Source organism: Rhodnius prolixus, unplaced genomic scaffold, assembly GCF_049639745.1.
Source record: "Rhodnius prolixus isolate KJV_2025 unplaced genomic scaffold, Rpr scaffold_13, whole genome shotgun sequence".
Classification (NCBI taxonomy): Eukaryota; Metazoa; Arthropoda; class Insecta; order Hemiptera; family Reduviidae; genus Rhodnius; species Rhodnius prolixus.
In genome coordinates, this window is record NW_027411583.1 from 3,743,059 (window position 1) to 3,758,481 (window position 15,423).

The following is a 15,423-nucleotide window of genomic DNA, read 5'->3' on the forward strand; positions in this document are numbered from 1 at the left end:
CATGTCTCCAATCATACTATACACACTAATCTCAATATTCCTCTCGTTTCTGAAATAGCTCCAATCTCGTTACACAAAACTCCATTCAAATCTACACAGTCACTACAACCCTCTGATCCACAACATGTCTACCACAACACTTCCTTCTAATCCTCAACGTAGACTGAAGCGGCGGTGGCCACGCGATCATCTCAACATATAACGCCGACCTGACCTCCTAGGATGGTTGCTGTGTAAGCTTGCCAATCTGGCGAACTAAATGGCTTCCATCATTGGATGGTCGTCGTTCACTCCAATCACGCCCTTGGAGCACATGCATCTCTTTTGCTTATTGTACTGCATACAGTTGCAAATAAACAAAAAAAAAAAATTTTTAATATTACGTTATATTAATATTGTATGGATATTTACAGAAAAATGTTGTGCTGAAAAATATTAATGACAAACATGTTTTTTTGGGGTTAATTTGGTTAATGCGTGGGTAATGTGATACTGTAAATGATAAGGAGATTAATTCGCAATCTTCATCAAAAATTTGTTTTCCCCGTTTCTTAAACGTAATTAACACATATTTGCTATAATTTAAAATTAATAAATAAATGAAACATTGTCCAGAGAGTTAAAGGAACGTATTAAATGTATCTTATTTGCCAGCATTTAAACGAGCTAGATAAATTAACATTACTTGTACATAAAATATTTTTTCTTAAAAAAATTGGAAAAGGAACCTAATTGATAAAAACTTAACTTACCTTCACCCGACTGCATGACACCAACATTTGATAATCGTAACTACGATAAAGATTTATTTCATTGACAAACATCTGTATACGAACAAAACTGGGCAAAGTTTAATAAAATAAGAGAAACACTATTCCCTTGATGGACACAAAACGTTAACTGCCTTCAATGACACACAAACAACTGTTGAGATTAAATAAATATAAAGAAGAAGAGGGGAGGGAGACAATCCCAATTCTATAATGCGCATGCTCAACAAAATATGGACAAAATGAAAATTTTATTGCAATTATTTTCCGGGAAATCTGTCGCATTTTTATGAAGATATTTTTTTCTTCCCCCTCTATTTTTCTTGGAGGTCTCCCCCAGATTGGGCTACATGAAATATCGCAACGAAAAATTTCATTTAATCGCTTCTGCGATCCATTTAGCCATCAAAATTCTTTAAACTTTTTTTTTTTTTTGAGACTGCCTCGAAAATGTATCAATGAATTTTCTATAAAATTGGTATACTCAGTGCTTTCCCCCCCTTTATTTGTATATTTACAACTATTGCATCAAGTAAATTTGATCTTACTGGTTCAGTTCACTTGTAATGTCTTGGTTAGAGCAATCACCCACTGGTGAAACTCTTTCACAATGATTTAATCACAACAGACCTCTAGGCCACTTCCGCCTCAAACGACGAGAAGGATTGTCATGGAAGGTGAGAAGAGGAGATTTGTTGGACAAGAGGATTAGGATGGAGAGCTAGGAGGCTGTGAAATTTGCGGTAGCGAGACTTTATTATATCGGTGACAAAAGGGATGTGTAGGTCAGTGTGTATGGTAAGGTTAGAGATGTAGAATGGAGCATTCAGGATTTTCCGTAGGATTTTAGACTGTGTAGTGTCTGCAGGCGTTTGGAATTAGAAGGTTTGGTTGAGCCCCACACTTCTGCTCCGTATGTCCATATGGGTTTTAACAGTGACTTTGTTAATTGTCAGTTTGTGATTCAAGTCGAGTTTGGATTTGCGGTCAAGTAGTCTAGTAAGTAGCTTGTAGCGTCTGTTCACGTCTTGTCGTTTCAGTCGAGTATGTGGGTTCCAGGTGAGTCTCTTGTCAATGTACAGTCCTAGGTATCGCACTACGTCAGCTGGAATACTCAATGCTAAAAGTAGATTTACAACTTGTATTAGGAGTACGAGGGTCGTTTGAAAAGTTCGTGCAAAGTCAGAGAGATAGCACCACTGGCGCGTATCGAGGTTATGTTTAGTTAGTAGCATCTCTTGGAAGAACACACACCAAGTTTCAGCCAGATCGGTCTATTTCTTTGTGTTTGGCATTCGTTTGAATCGAGGAAGTCGAGTGATTTTCAAAAAATGGACGAAAAAGAATTTCGTGTGTTGATTAAACACTACTTTATGAAAGGCAAAACGCCTCAGGAGACTAAAGAGAAGCTTGATAAACATTATGGTGACTCTGCACCTTCGATTAGAACAGTTTATAAGTGGTTTCAAAATTTTCGGAGTGGCCATATGGGCACAAGTGACGCTGAACGTTCTGGACGCCCTGTTGAGGTTACTACTCCAGAAATCATTGATAAAATCCATGATATGGTGATGGATGACAGAAGAGTGAAGGTGCGTGAGATTGCTAGTGCTGTGGGCATCTCGAATGAACGGGTACATAATATTTTGCATCAACATTTGGACATGACAAAGCTATCCGCAAGATGGGTGCCGCGATTGCTCACGCTTCACCAAAAACGAAATCGTGTGAAGTGTTGCAAGGACGGTTTGCAGCTGTTCCAGAAGAATCCGCAGGACTTTAAGCGTCGTTTCGTCACTGTGGATGAAACATGGATACATCACTACACTCCTGAGACCAAAGAACAATCTAAACAATGGGTTACCAAGGGGGAATCTGCGCCAAAAAAGGCGAAGACCGTTCCTTCGGCCGGAAAGATTATGGCGACTGTCTTTTGGGATTCGCAAGGAATAATCCTCATCGACTATCTGGAAAAGGGTAAAACTATTACAGGTGCATATTATTCATCGTTAATGGACCGTTTGAAAACCGAGCTGCAAGAAAAACGCCCAAGATTGGCCCACAAAAAAGTCCTTTTCCATCACGACAACGCACCAGCTCACAACTCAGCAGTTGTGGTCGCAAAATTAATGGAAATAGGGTTCCAACTCGTTTCACATCCCCCCCCTATTCTCCAGACTTGGCTCCCTCGGACTACTATTTGTTCCCCAATATGAAGAAATGGCTGGCGGGAAAAAGATTTTATTCAAACGAGGAGGTGATTGCAGAAACGAATGGCTATTTTTCAGACTTGGACAAATCCTATTATTCGGAAGGGATCAACAAACTAGAGCGGCGTTGGACGAAGTGTATAAGCCTAAAAGGACACTATCTTGAAAAATAAAAAAGGTTTACCCCAAAAAATTAAGTAGTTTTTATTTTTGCACGGACTTTTCAAACGACCCTCGTATTTATACAGAGAAATTCGATTAAAGGCACTTTTGATTGAGAAAGGGTCACTTATTGAAGACTTATTGATTGATTGAAAACGCGTCATTTTGACGTAACATGAAGAGTGCAGTTAACGCTGCAGCCGATGGATTCAGGGCGATGTGTGTTGCACATTAAAATCTATGAACATTCAATTTTACTATGCAATCGGAAACATTAAATTGGAATCGTAAATCGGAAACACTGAAAAGAAATCGTAAAATATTCAAGTAAAGCCTGTGTTGCTTTTGCGTCCATCAGATGGCGCTGTTTTATTATTTTGTATTTTTAACATATTTTTACCTGCCACAGTGGTGTCATCTACATAATAGGTATATAAAAACACGCCCATATTCGAATGCAACTTTGCTTCAAAATTTCAAAGCAATCGGTGAAGAATTTTCAGAGATTTAAGCAACATTTACACTTTTATTTATGTAGATTATGAGAAAATTAAATTGGAAAACTTTTCCCAATGCTTAGTCTAATGTTAATAACGATACGAGTATAATTTTCTCAATTCTAGAAGACTGAGAATAGATAGCTTGAACATTAATTGAAATATGATGCAGTTAAATTGACTTGCCTTAACTAAATTGGGCCGTATGTAGGAGTTCATTTCCTATGTTTCAGATAACTTATGTCATTTATATTTATCAAAATATTTATATATCATTGAAAGCAACTACTAGCAACGATATGATTATACTTCCTTTTTATAAGAAGAGGAGATTAGATTCTCCATTCTAGAAGATTTTCTAAAACTGAGCAACCATAATCCCAAAAAATGATTTTAAAGAATCGCTCTTCATTGAGTTTTGGTGGTGCCTATGAGTTTATAACTTTTAAAAAGTAAAAAAAGGAAACGAACAAATCGCATTATGTTCAATGTTCATGTGTTTTTTCCCAGGAGATCAAAAATCAAACTCATATACCGGCATACTGCGGAAGCTAGAACCAGTTAGGGCTTTCAACAACGTACGGCTTCGTCCTTCTCAATACCCATTCATTGATTACCTAGTCCTAAGACAGAAAGCTTGGCAAGAAAAAAAAAAAAATATGAATGAAATTGGCAATATTCTTAATTGGCTTCCTTAAATTACGAATTTACGACACTGTTTTTGTTAATTCATGGTTTTAATAGTTATACGAGCTCTATACTCGTATATGTATAGAGCTATTTTATGTATCAAAAGCACTAGCAACCCTTCTTAACACGATATTAAATGTTCAAAGATAAAAAACCTGGATTTTATTTTTCTTCCCTTTTCGGGAAAAAGGACAAATGCCTTTAAATAGTTATTGAATAACTTAAATAGAACTGATTATTTAAGAGAGCAAAATCAAACAATTTCACTATTCAAACGATCATATGATTCCCTAGCGAATCTTAATAATCACTAGTAGATAAGAGCAAACTTCTCTTTTCCATCATATATATCACTTATCTTACACTAACTATGCACCTCTATCAACCACGATAAGCCAGCTTATCAGTGCATTCAAGAAAAAAAACTAACTAGTTTGCATTGAAACACTTACCACTTAGTTGCTCCTTAAGATCCCCATTTTGAGAGGACTTTGCCATACTGTTCATGGTGGGATTGGCGACAAATACTTGTTGATCGCAGCATATATTACCAAACCTCTTTCTGGGAGGATTAACAGATTCGTATGCAGATCCTTCATTATTCGTCGTATGGCTGAATCTGAAATATATAAATGCTAGTTATTAAGTATTAAAAACACTATACAAAGTCTCTTCAATAGTTCCAGAAAAAGATCATGGAAGTTTTTACAAAAAACAAACTTATAATATAATCTTTAAGTAAACACACGACTGTCTGAAACGTATCGTGTATGCGCACCAAAAAGAAGGAAGGTTATACTTAGCTACCTTCACATGAACCTGGTTGTTTTTCTTATTTTGTGACGATATGTTAGTTGTTCACCGACTAATTACTTCTAGGTATACATTTATTGGACATCTAATTGAGTATTTTTCAACGATTTTTAGTAAATCTTCATGTTATTTTCCACGCGATTATATTCAACGATTTTCAATTACATCCATAACTGGTATGTTAATTGAATAGTTGCTCCTATACAATTTGTAAGTTTTAAGTAAGTTATCTATTAGTTTTACACAATTATCTTAATTTAAGAAGAAAACTGGCCCGTGCAATTAGCTGCTGCATCTTGATGTTACACCATTATGTAAAAAGGTTTCTCTTAGGTTATAGATCAAGGATGTCTAAGGCTGGAAACATAGTGGAGCGGCGAGCAAAGCGGTGATGATAGCGAAGAGCGAAGCGGCGAAATCAAACACAAGTAAACATATGGGACCGCGCATAGTGGCGAGCAAAGCGAAGATAGAGCAACTCTATCTATTTCTAGTTTTTGTTTTTGCCGCTTCGCTCTTCGCTGTCATCGCCGCTTTGCTCGCCGCTCCACTATGTTTCCAGCCTAAATTATCATATATTTAAAAGGTATACCTAACTTATACTTTAAATTTAAATGAGTACGTATTAATAATGAATGTAACAATGTATATTTGGATGTTTAATGAAAAAAAACACAGACAGGAAGCCAACAAACAAACAAAAAAAAAAAAAAAAAATGTAAAAAAATGAGAACTTACTACGTGAGCACTAATATGAGTAGTGCATAAAATGGTGATTGAAATTTAAACTTTCTTCACTAAATTTAGTATAACATTGGTGAATTAAATCAGAAAAGATTAAATAAACTTGATTCCTATGCGGAGATCCCGGTAACGAATCCAGCTGTTGGCCCATTGATTTTCTACTCTATAAGAACTTACTGCTCCGATGATGGAAAGTGTTGTCTGTGAGGGGAAACATGGTGGACATATTTAGTCTTCTGAACGAACCTGATGTTCTTCTTCAGGAGAATATTTTTATCCTTAGGGGGGGGAAAAAAATGCGTTTAAATGAAAGTTGGTTTTTTGGGGTAGGTACAACAACAGAAAGATTTAGAAATTTTTCCACTTAAGGGGGAGAATTTTCTAATGTTCCTGAAGTTGACCAGGAAGTATGAGAGAGTTAGTTCATGAAGTTATCGTCTGGACCCCAACATGGAAGATATAAAATCAATTGCATTTGATCAACTTGAAAATAATAAGCTGATCGAATTATCTTCAGCAGTGCAAACATAAATGCAATCATGATCTCAATTTGGGATATATTTCGATAAACGCAATTTATCCAAGAGTTGTCAAGGCTATCAAATTGTTAATCGTTTTATCGGCGTCCCATTTATATGAAAAAAAGGGGATTTTTTCCAATTATGTCAACAATCAAAAACCAAAGAAGGAAATCGATTAATTTTTAATTAAGTTTTTGGTTTTTTAGAAACGATTCCTAATCTAAGTATGAGCTATTTAAGATTTTTATTTGTGAACACGCTAAAAACATTTTAATTTCTAACCCAAAACTTGTATTTATCGCAAGAAATCAATTTTGAAATTTTGGCACAATCCCCTTTTACCTCTATAACTAAGTGTTTAGAGCAACTAAAGACTGAGCAACAAGTAGCGCCTTAAGTCTTGTATCCCACTTGTTGCAATCATACAAGCGATTAATGCAGCTTCGTTCTAAATCAAACATGATTAGTTAAATAGCAGCGGTCAACGTAAGTTGGCCCGAAGTATCAAAGAAATGATACAAAACTAAGTCATTTGTAATTGGGACAAGTTTTTTTGTGACTTGTCTCCAGAGAACATTCTATATCTGTTCTAATTTCATCTCGACAATCAAAATTGTGTTTCACCTCTTGTTTGCTCATTATTTACCTTTGTAAATTTGAAAAAATACAAATTTGTAATTTGCAACTTTTATATTCACTAGATTGGTTTTATTATTATTCTATTATTATTGAAGCTGTATTTAAACTTCAAGAAGACCTCAATAACATCTCAGCATGGGCCACGAACAATAAGCTTACCCTGAATGTAGAAAAGACCAAAGCTATAGTTATTGGCTCCAACCCACTCCTTAAATCATTGGCTCCTCTTCCTAATCTTTTCCTTTACAATACCCCAATAAAATATTGTTCCTCTGTGAAAAACCTTGGTATCACTTTCGATCAAAACCTATCCTGGAAAAACCATGTTTCCCAAATCTCTCGTCGTTCCATCCATATCCTTAAGCAGTTTAATAGTTCCCGTCACCTTTTTCCAATTAAGACCCGGCAACTCCTAGTTTTCTCTCTTATATTCCCCCATTTCGACTATGGTTGTTTAGTGTATGGCGGTCTTTCTGGTGATATTGAAGCTAAGCTTAAGCGCCTCATGAACTGCTTCATAAGATTTATTTTCAGCATTTCCAGAGACTCTCGCATTTCGCACTGCTACGATGAGTTGAAGTGGCTTTTTCCTGTCTATCGCCGCCAATATTTTTTGGCTTCTTTCCTTTTTCAAGTCATCCAGTCTCAAAGGCCTTCCTATATTTTTCAACTCCTTAAGTTTAAATCCTCCATCCATTCCCGTAACACTAGATCTCGCTCATCTGATCTCTATATTCCCTCTCACCGTACCTCATCCTTTGACAAGTCCTTCCTCATACGTGCTACCTCTCTCTGGAACTCCTTGCCTTCATCTGTCCGCCATGCTCCTACCCTATCCATCTTTAAATCCCGTCTATTCAGTTATCTCCTTTCTATTCAGCTTCCTCCGAAATTCTAATTATTTTAATTTATTTCCTTAATTTCTGCTGTTTTATTATTTTATTTTTACTTTCATTTTCACTTATTATATTTTCACTTTTGTAAATATTTATTTATTTATTTAATTTCTCTATAATCACAGGCTAAACTATTAAGGCCTCTATTTGTACCTGTATTTATTCTTAGGGGACAATTGTCCCAGAATAATAAATTTCTTGAGTCGTGTTAGAGCATCTGCACAGTGAACATCTATTAATTGTGTAGAAAGTAAAAAGTGAGAAAAAACTAGTTTATATTTGAAAGTAAACGTTAAAATTTAGTGTATACTAAGTGCTTTGTATAGTGATTAACTCTGTACAATTTCGGAAAACTTTATCGAGCAGTTATCGAGAAATTAAAGTGTAAAATAATTTTTTATTAAATTTGATCAACAGAAGTGAAACAGTCAGCGGGATTGTAGGCGTGGCCAGGTAGGGATAGGTAGTAGCATTACTTCACCTACCGCACTCTTCTTCCAGCGGGTCCGTTTGTAAGTCCGTTTCTTAAAGTAATATTATTTATTGTTTACTACTGCTCTTTTATTAAATATTAACTATTATTTTGGTACTAATTCTTCTTCTATAAATCTTTTGCTCTTGCTTATAATTTGAGAATTATCTTCAATTTCAAATTACTTACGTAATGGATGAATTAAAAATGAAACAATTATTAACTGACTTCAGCAATGATATTAAAAATGATTTAAACAAAAATATTGATGTAATAAAGACAAAGTTAGAGGATCTGGAGAAAAATTGGAACGCAAGTATAGCAAAAATTGATTCGTGTATAAGAAAAGATGTATATTTCGACAGAGAGATACGTAAAAGAAATATAATAATACATGGTTTAGAAGAAGAGGGAAATAGCAAATATTTAGAACTAGAGAGGCAAGTAGTGAAATTTATAAAAAACAAGATCAAGGTGGATCTAAAAGAGGAAGAAATAGATTTTTTAAGAAGGATTGGAAAGAAAATAGAAGACAAAACTAGGCCGATATTAGAGGGAATAACAACATTCAGAAAGAAGATAATGATTTTAAAAAATAAAAGGTACTTAAAAGATACTGATATTTATATAACTGAAGATTTCTCACCGGAAGTGCTCACCAAAAGAAAGGAACTACGAGGTCAGATGATGGAGGAAAGGAAGAATGGTAAATTTGCGATTCTAGTTTATGATAAATTGATAGTAAGGGATGAAAAAGAAAGTGCTGGCAAAAGAAGAAGAAGAGCTTCCAGTGATACACCAAAAAGAGGTAAGGCGAATAAAGTTGAGGCAGAAAAAAGTAAAGTAAAAAAGTTAAAAGAAAAAGTGACCCCATCATCCGCTGCAAAGGATATAAGCACTTTTTTCAGGGAACGTACTAACTCGGAAAGCAGTACAAGCTCTGTTTATTCAAACAGAAACTCAGCAAACGAAGGAAAATAGGAATTAAATGGAATTAGGCTCACACGACGGCAACAGGACTCTGGCAGTTTTAGGAACGATTCAAATGGAACAACGAAAATAACCTCCCAGAAAGGTTGGTCACCAAGGGAGTGTCAGACCATATCCTCCCAAACACAAAAACGTCAAAGCACTTCAAACATTTGTGTAGGTACTTACAACGTAAGAACATTGCTAGCAGAGGATCGATTAGTGGAACTTGAAAATGCATTAGAAAAAACTGATATTGACATTCTTGGCCTATCAGAAATAAGACGAGTTGACGAAAATATTATTATTAGGAAAAGTGGTTATATGCTCTATTATTATGGAGCAAAACAAGGGGTAAATGGAGTTGGATTTCTAGTCAAGGCAAATTTAAAAGGAAAAATTCAATACTTTAAAGCAATTTCTGACAGAATTGCTATGTTAAGGATGAATTTTGGAAGTCGAAGAATAATAAATTTAATCCAAGTGTATGCTCCCACATCCGCTTCATCGCAAGAGGAAATAGAACATTTTTATAATAAATTAGAGAAAACAGTTGCGGAAGCGAAGAGGAAATTACACAGCAAACTAATAATAATTGGAGATTTTAATAGTATAGTAGGAAGTGGACAGAAAGAAGAGAGACAGACAATGGGACCCTATGGGATAGGAAGAAGAAATGAAAGAGGATGGGTAATGCTACGTTTCTGTCAGCAGCAAAGGTTAAGAATAGTGAATTCATATTTTAAAAGAAGAAGTGGAAGAAGATGGACCTGGCAATCACCGGACGGCAAATATAAGAATGAAATAGATTTTATTCTCACTAGCAATAAAAGCATCATTTCCGGCTATGAAGTTCTGACAAACTTTGAATTTCATTCTGATCACAGACCGGTCGTCTGCAAGTTAAACATAACTAAATCCATTCCGACTCCAAGAAAAAACTTAGTTGATATTCAAAGAAACGTAGATGAAGAGAATATAAAATTACAGTTATCTAAATATTCTGAATTAAAATATTGTACAAATTTCAAGGACATGCAATCATTATATAACAGAATAGAAAATATAATAAAAACAACTGTAAATGCTCTTCCGGAAAATACAACTAAAAACTCTAAATTATCTGAAGAAACAAAGAAATTAATCCAAAGGAGAGAAAAAATGAGAAATAAGGAAAAGAAAAGTCTAAAAGAAAAAATTGAGACAAATCAAATTTGCAAACTAACCAGAGCACATATTAGACAAGACATTCAGAATTTTAATAATACAGTAATAGAAAGAACTTTAGAAGCCACAAACTCAACAAAAAAAGTAAACAAGATGTTATTTACAGACCAAAAGTGGATTCCCAATATTCAAAACAACGGTGGAAAGCAAATATGTGATAGAAGTGCTATTATTAATGAGGCAACTTTCTTTTTCAAGAATCTGTATTCGGAAAATTGTAGAACATCCCACTTAGAGATAGACCTTAAAGAGGAAGGAAACGAAGTGGTAGAAGAAATCATGGAAGAGGAAGTACTGCTAGGCATTAAAAAATTAAAAAAGGATAAAACTCCAGGCGAGGACAATCTAACGAATGAGGTAATCAAAGCAGCGGCTTCTTGTATCGTCAAACCTCTAACTATCTTATTTAATAAGATATTAGAAGAAGAAATAACTCCAGAACAGTGGAATAAAACCAATATAATCCTAATCCCGAAGAAAAAAGGCGCACAAGACCTAAATAGTTTTAGACCTATTAGTCTACTATCCAACTTGTATAAATTGTTCATGATGGTCTTGAAAAATCGGCTAAATAGGACATTAAATGAAAACCAACCAACAGAACAAGCGGGTTTCCGTAACGGATTTTCCACAATCGACCATCTGCAAGCAATAAATCAGATGTTATAAAAAGTCAGGGAATATGGGGTCACTATATACTTAGCACTGATAGATTTTGAAAAAGCATTTGACAAGGTAAACCATGACTATATGTATAATGTTCTGTCTAAGCAAGGAGTGCATTCTAAGTATATTAGACTATTGAAGTATATATATTCCCATGTGCAGTTACAAGTGAAGATGGATAGAACTGGAGCAGGATTCAATATGGAGAGAGGGGTAAGACAGGGGGATCCCCTGTCGCCTAATATTTTTAACGCACTGCTGGAACAGGTGTTCAGGAGTTTGAACTGGGAAGATAGAGGTATAACGGTAAATGGAAGAAAATTAAATAATTTAAGGTTTGCTGACGACGTTATTTTGTTTGCCACATCTGTAGAAGAACTGTCAGGTATGATACAAGACCTAATGATCCATTCCTCTGAAGCTGGGCTGAATATAAATGTTAAAAAGACCAAACTTATGACCAATGGTGCTGAAAGTATTATTACATTGAATGATGAAAAAATTGAGTGGGTAACGGAAGCAGTGTATTTGGGGCAAACCATATCATCCAAAAATAGGACCACGCAAGAAATAAACAGAAGAATCTCCATTGGTTGGAAGAAGTACTGGTCTCTAAAGCATATTTTTAAAGCTCCATTAAATGTCAGTATTAAAAAGTGGGTATTTGATGCATGTGTACTTCCGTGTCTCCTTTATGGAGCCCAGACTTGGTCGCTGACTAAAAAGAATGAGGAACGGTTGCGTACCACTCAAAGAGCGATGGAGAGGAGTATGTTGGGTGTAAAGAAGAAAGACAGGATTCAAGCCACAGAAATCAGAAAGAAGACTCTGCTTACGGATCTGGTAGTAGCAGCTAAGAAACTCAAGTGGAACTGGGCAGGTCATATTTCTAGGTTAGAAGGTGACAGGTGGACCAAAGTCTGTACTGAGTGGTGCCCGGCGAACCGGAAGAGGAAGAAAGGAAGACAGTTTCGCAGATGGAGGGACGAGATAACCCAAGTAACAGGAAGTAATTATGCCAAAATAGCAAGATGTCGCGAAGACTGGAATAAAATGGGAGAGGCCTTTGCCCAGAAATGGGCCTGATTCCAAGAATTGTTTATGGAATACAAAAGATAACAAGTTTATTTTATTTATACAAAGAATTGACTTTTTTTAAATTTTTTATTTAATTATTTGTAAAGGATTGGTAATATAATGTACATTTTATTTTTCATTGAAGTAATAGAAAATATAAATTTTTTATTTTTTTGTACCAAGGATGTAAATCTAGGAAAAGAATAAAGGCTTATTTTTATTTATTTATTTTATTTATTTAATAAATTTCTTTTCTATTTCTATTTCTATTTCTATTAGGTAGAGTGAAGGAATTATCAGAATTAAAAGAAATATTACAACAACAAGAAAATATAAATGCTATCAAATCAATTAGACCTTTTCATTAAAAGTCTCAAGCAAGATATGTAAATGGAGATAGCTGGTCAGAGGGTGATGTTATTTTTGGCAGCCTTTTGATGGAGGAAGATAAGATGAAATAGGTCTTCAAATTAATTAGCAATTCGCTATCTAATCGATAACAATAACATTAAAAATCGATTGCATTCTTGTGGAAAAAGCATACAATTCAATAAAAGACTGAAACTCTATCATCTAATAAACTTTCATCATTTATAATTTATCCATGACTAATGAACAAATATTTACACAGATGAGCTAATTGTTCAACGTATACGAGGTGTGTTCAAAAAGTAACGGGAATTTTCGTTTTTTGAAAAAAATATTTATTTATTCATCTACATTAATATTGTCGCCTTCAAAGTAGTCCCCTTCGCATACAATACACTTGTGCCAGCGCTTTTTCCAATCCTCGAAACACTTCTGAAACTCGATCTTTGTGATAGCTTTCAGCTCTTTCAGCGATTCGCTTTTAATGTCATCTATGCTTGTAAAACGACGGCCTTTTAATGTTCTCTTTATGTTTGGAAATAGAAAAAAGTCACATGGAGCCATGTCTGGCGAATATGGAGGCTGGGGCATCGTTAAAGTTTTGTTTTTGGCCAAAAATTCACGAACAAGCAATGAAGTGTGAGCAGGTGCATTATCGTGGTGCAAAATCCATGAATTGTTTTGCCACAAATCCGGGCGTTTTTTTCGGATTGCTTCACGCAAACGGCGTTGAACTTGTAGGTAGTACTCCTTATTGATTGTTTGACCTTGTGGCAAGAATTCATGATGCACTATGCCATTAAAATCGAAGAACACAGTGAGCATAACCTTCACATTCGACCGCACTTGTCGAGCCTTTTTCGGTCTTGGCGATCCAGAATGCCTCCACTGGGACGATTGAGCCTTAGTTTCGACATCATATCCGTAAACCCATGTTTCGTCACCTGTTATAACACGTTTCAGTAGATCCGCATCGTTGTCAACTTCATTGAGTGACTCTTAAGCAACTTCCATTCTCCGCTGTTTTTGTTCGAAATTCAACAATTTTGGAACAAATTTTGCTGCCACACGTTTCATACCCAAAACATCCGAAAAAATTTCATGGCATGAGCCAATTGATATGGCAACATCATCAGCGACTTCTCTGATTGTGATTCGGCGATCGTTCATAACCATTTCTTTCACTTTTTTCACGTTTTCATCGGTTGTTGATGTGCTTGGACGTCCAGGTCGTTCGTCATCTTCAACGTTTTCGCGGCCATCTTGGAAACGCTTATACCACTCGTAAATCCTTGTTTTACTCATAGCAGACTCACCATATGCCTTTATTAACATTTCACACACTTTATTTCATTTTTTACGCAAAATTTAATACAAATTCTTTGATCCATTTTTTTTAACAAACAAAAATCGCCAAACTCGAAAAACACGTCTAACCTTAACGGCTGCCACTTAAGAAGTAAACAATGAATATTACTGAAAATTTTATCGTACTTCAGGGGCATGTGTACCAACATAATAAAAAAAAAAATTTTTACAATCAGACTCTCCAAACCCGCGAAATTTAAAAATTCCCGTTACTTTTTGAACACACCTCGTATGTGTAGCGTCACAGAATTGGGAAATCCAAAAGTTGGGGGAAATAAAGTGGCTTTGAAAGGTTTAAAGGGTTAAAACTTCAGTTAGGGCCCAGAACAGTAGAAGTTGCCCTAGCAATAGGGTATATAAGGACCTTAGACCACCGCTCAGGACACTCAATCGCATCCAGGCCTTGCATTCACTCCCTGAGGATTCATTCTTACACTCTCTTCACGACCTTACTCTACTCGTCATTCAGTTTAGCCAATTCTTTGAGAAATAGTTTATATTTAGAGTATATAAGGACACCAGACCATCGCTCGGGTCACTCAATCGCATCCAGGCATTGCATTCACTCCCTGAGGATTCATTCTTACACTCTCTTCACGACCTTACTCTACTCGCCATTCAGTTTAGACCAATTCTTTAAGCAATAGTTTATACTTAGTGTTAATGCTAGCCATTTCACTCTCAATCCGTGATATTATTTTTTATTCTATTTAGGCCTTCAGCCTTTCTGATCAAATCTAATTATCCGCTCGTGTTTATAAATCAATCTTCATTTTCGTGGCTGTACTCATCGACATCAACCTCATCTTTAGCAAACAAAACATCGCAAACATTCAAGACCTTACATACCCGTATTGAATCACCCAGAACAGGGAATGAAAGAAGTTAAATCTTATAAATCAGAATTGTACGCTGTTGGTACGATATCTTGGATGAGCAATAGTGATTTCTTCTTGCAACCAGCCTAAGGTGGGAGGCGGAACTATATGTCACAACACTGGAGAATCTTCTTGTGTTTGGACGCATGGAATTTTATCTTTATAACTCGTTGATTATATAAGTGAATGTGTGGTCACCTGATTCCAAGGATGACTTTTAAGTTTCCAATTAGTGACATCACTAATTTATTTTTTTATCTCTTCTTGTGGAGTATCCGATTCAAAGAAAACAGGAATTCCTAGAATCGCGCTTCAATAATGATAAATTTGACGAGTATTTAGACAAGTAGGAAAATATTACCTCCACATTCGGTCTCAAAGCGTTTAGGGGCTCAAGGCAAATCTCTGGTTTCAAAACAAAGAAATTCTCTTTTAGATTCTCTCTAGACAATCTC

At 35.5% G+C, this 15,423-nt stretch overlaps 1 protein-coding gene across 4 annotated transcripts in view; it reads right to left on the minus strand.

The window, feature by feature from the left end:
- Positions 1-15,423, minus strand: part of LOC141447967 (uncharacterized) — a 54,668-nt gene that overhangs the window by 15,881 nt on the left and 23,364 nt on the right. For 3 of the 4 annotated variants that reach the window (XM_074115946.1, XM_074115947.1, XM_074115948.1), the window contains exon 2: positions 4,782-4,948. In XM_074115946.1, coding sequence (XP_073972047.1) covers positions 4,782-4,948 — 167 coding nt within the window. Of the gene's footprint in view, positions 1-752; positions 935-4,781; positions 4,949-15,423 lie in introns of those variants that run through there. The other variant, XM_074115949.1, reaches the window with a different exon arrangement.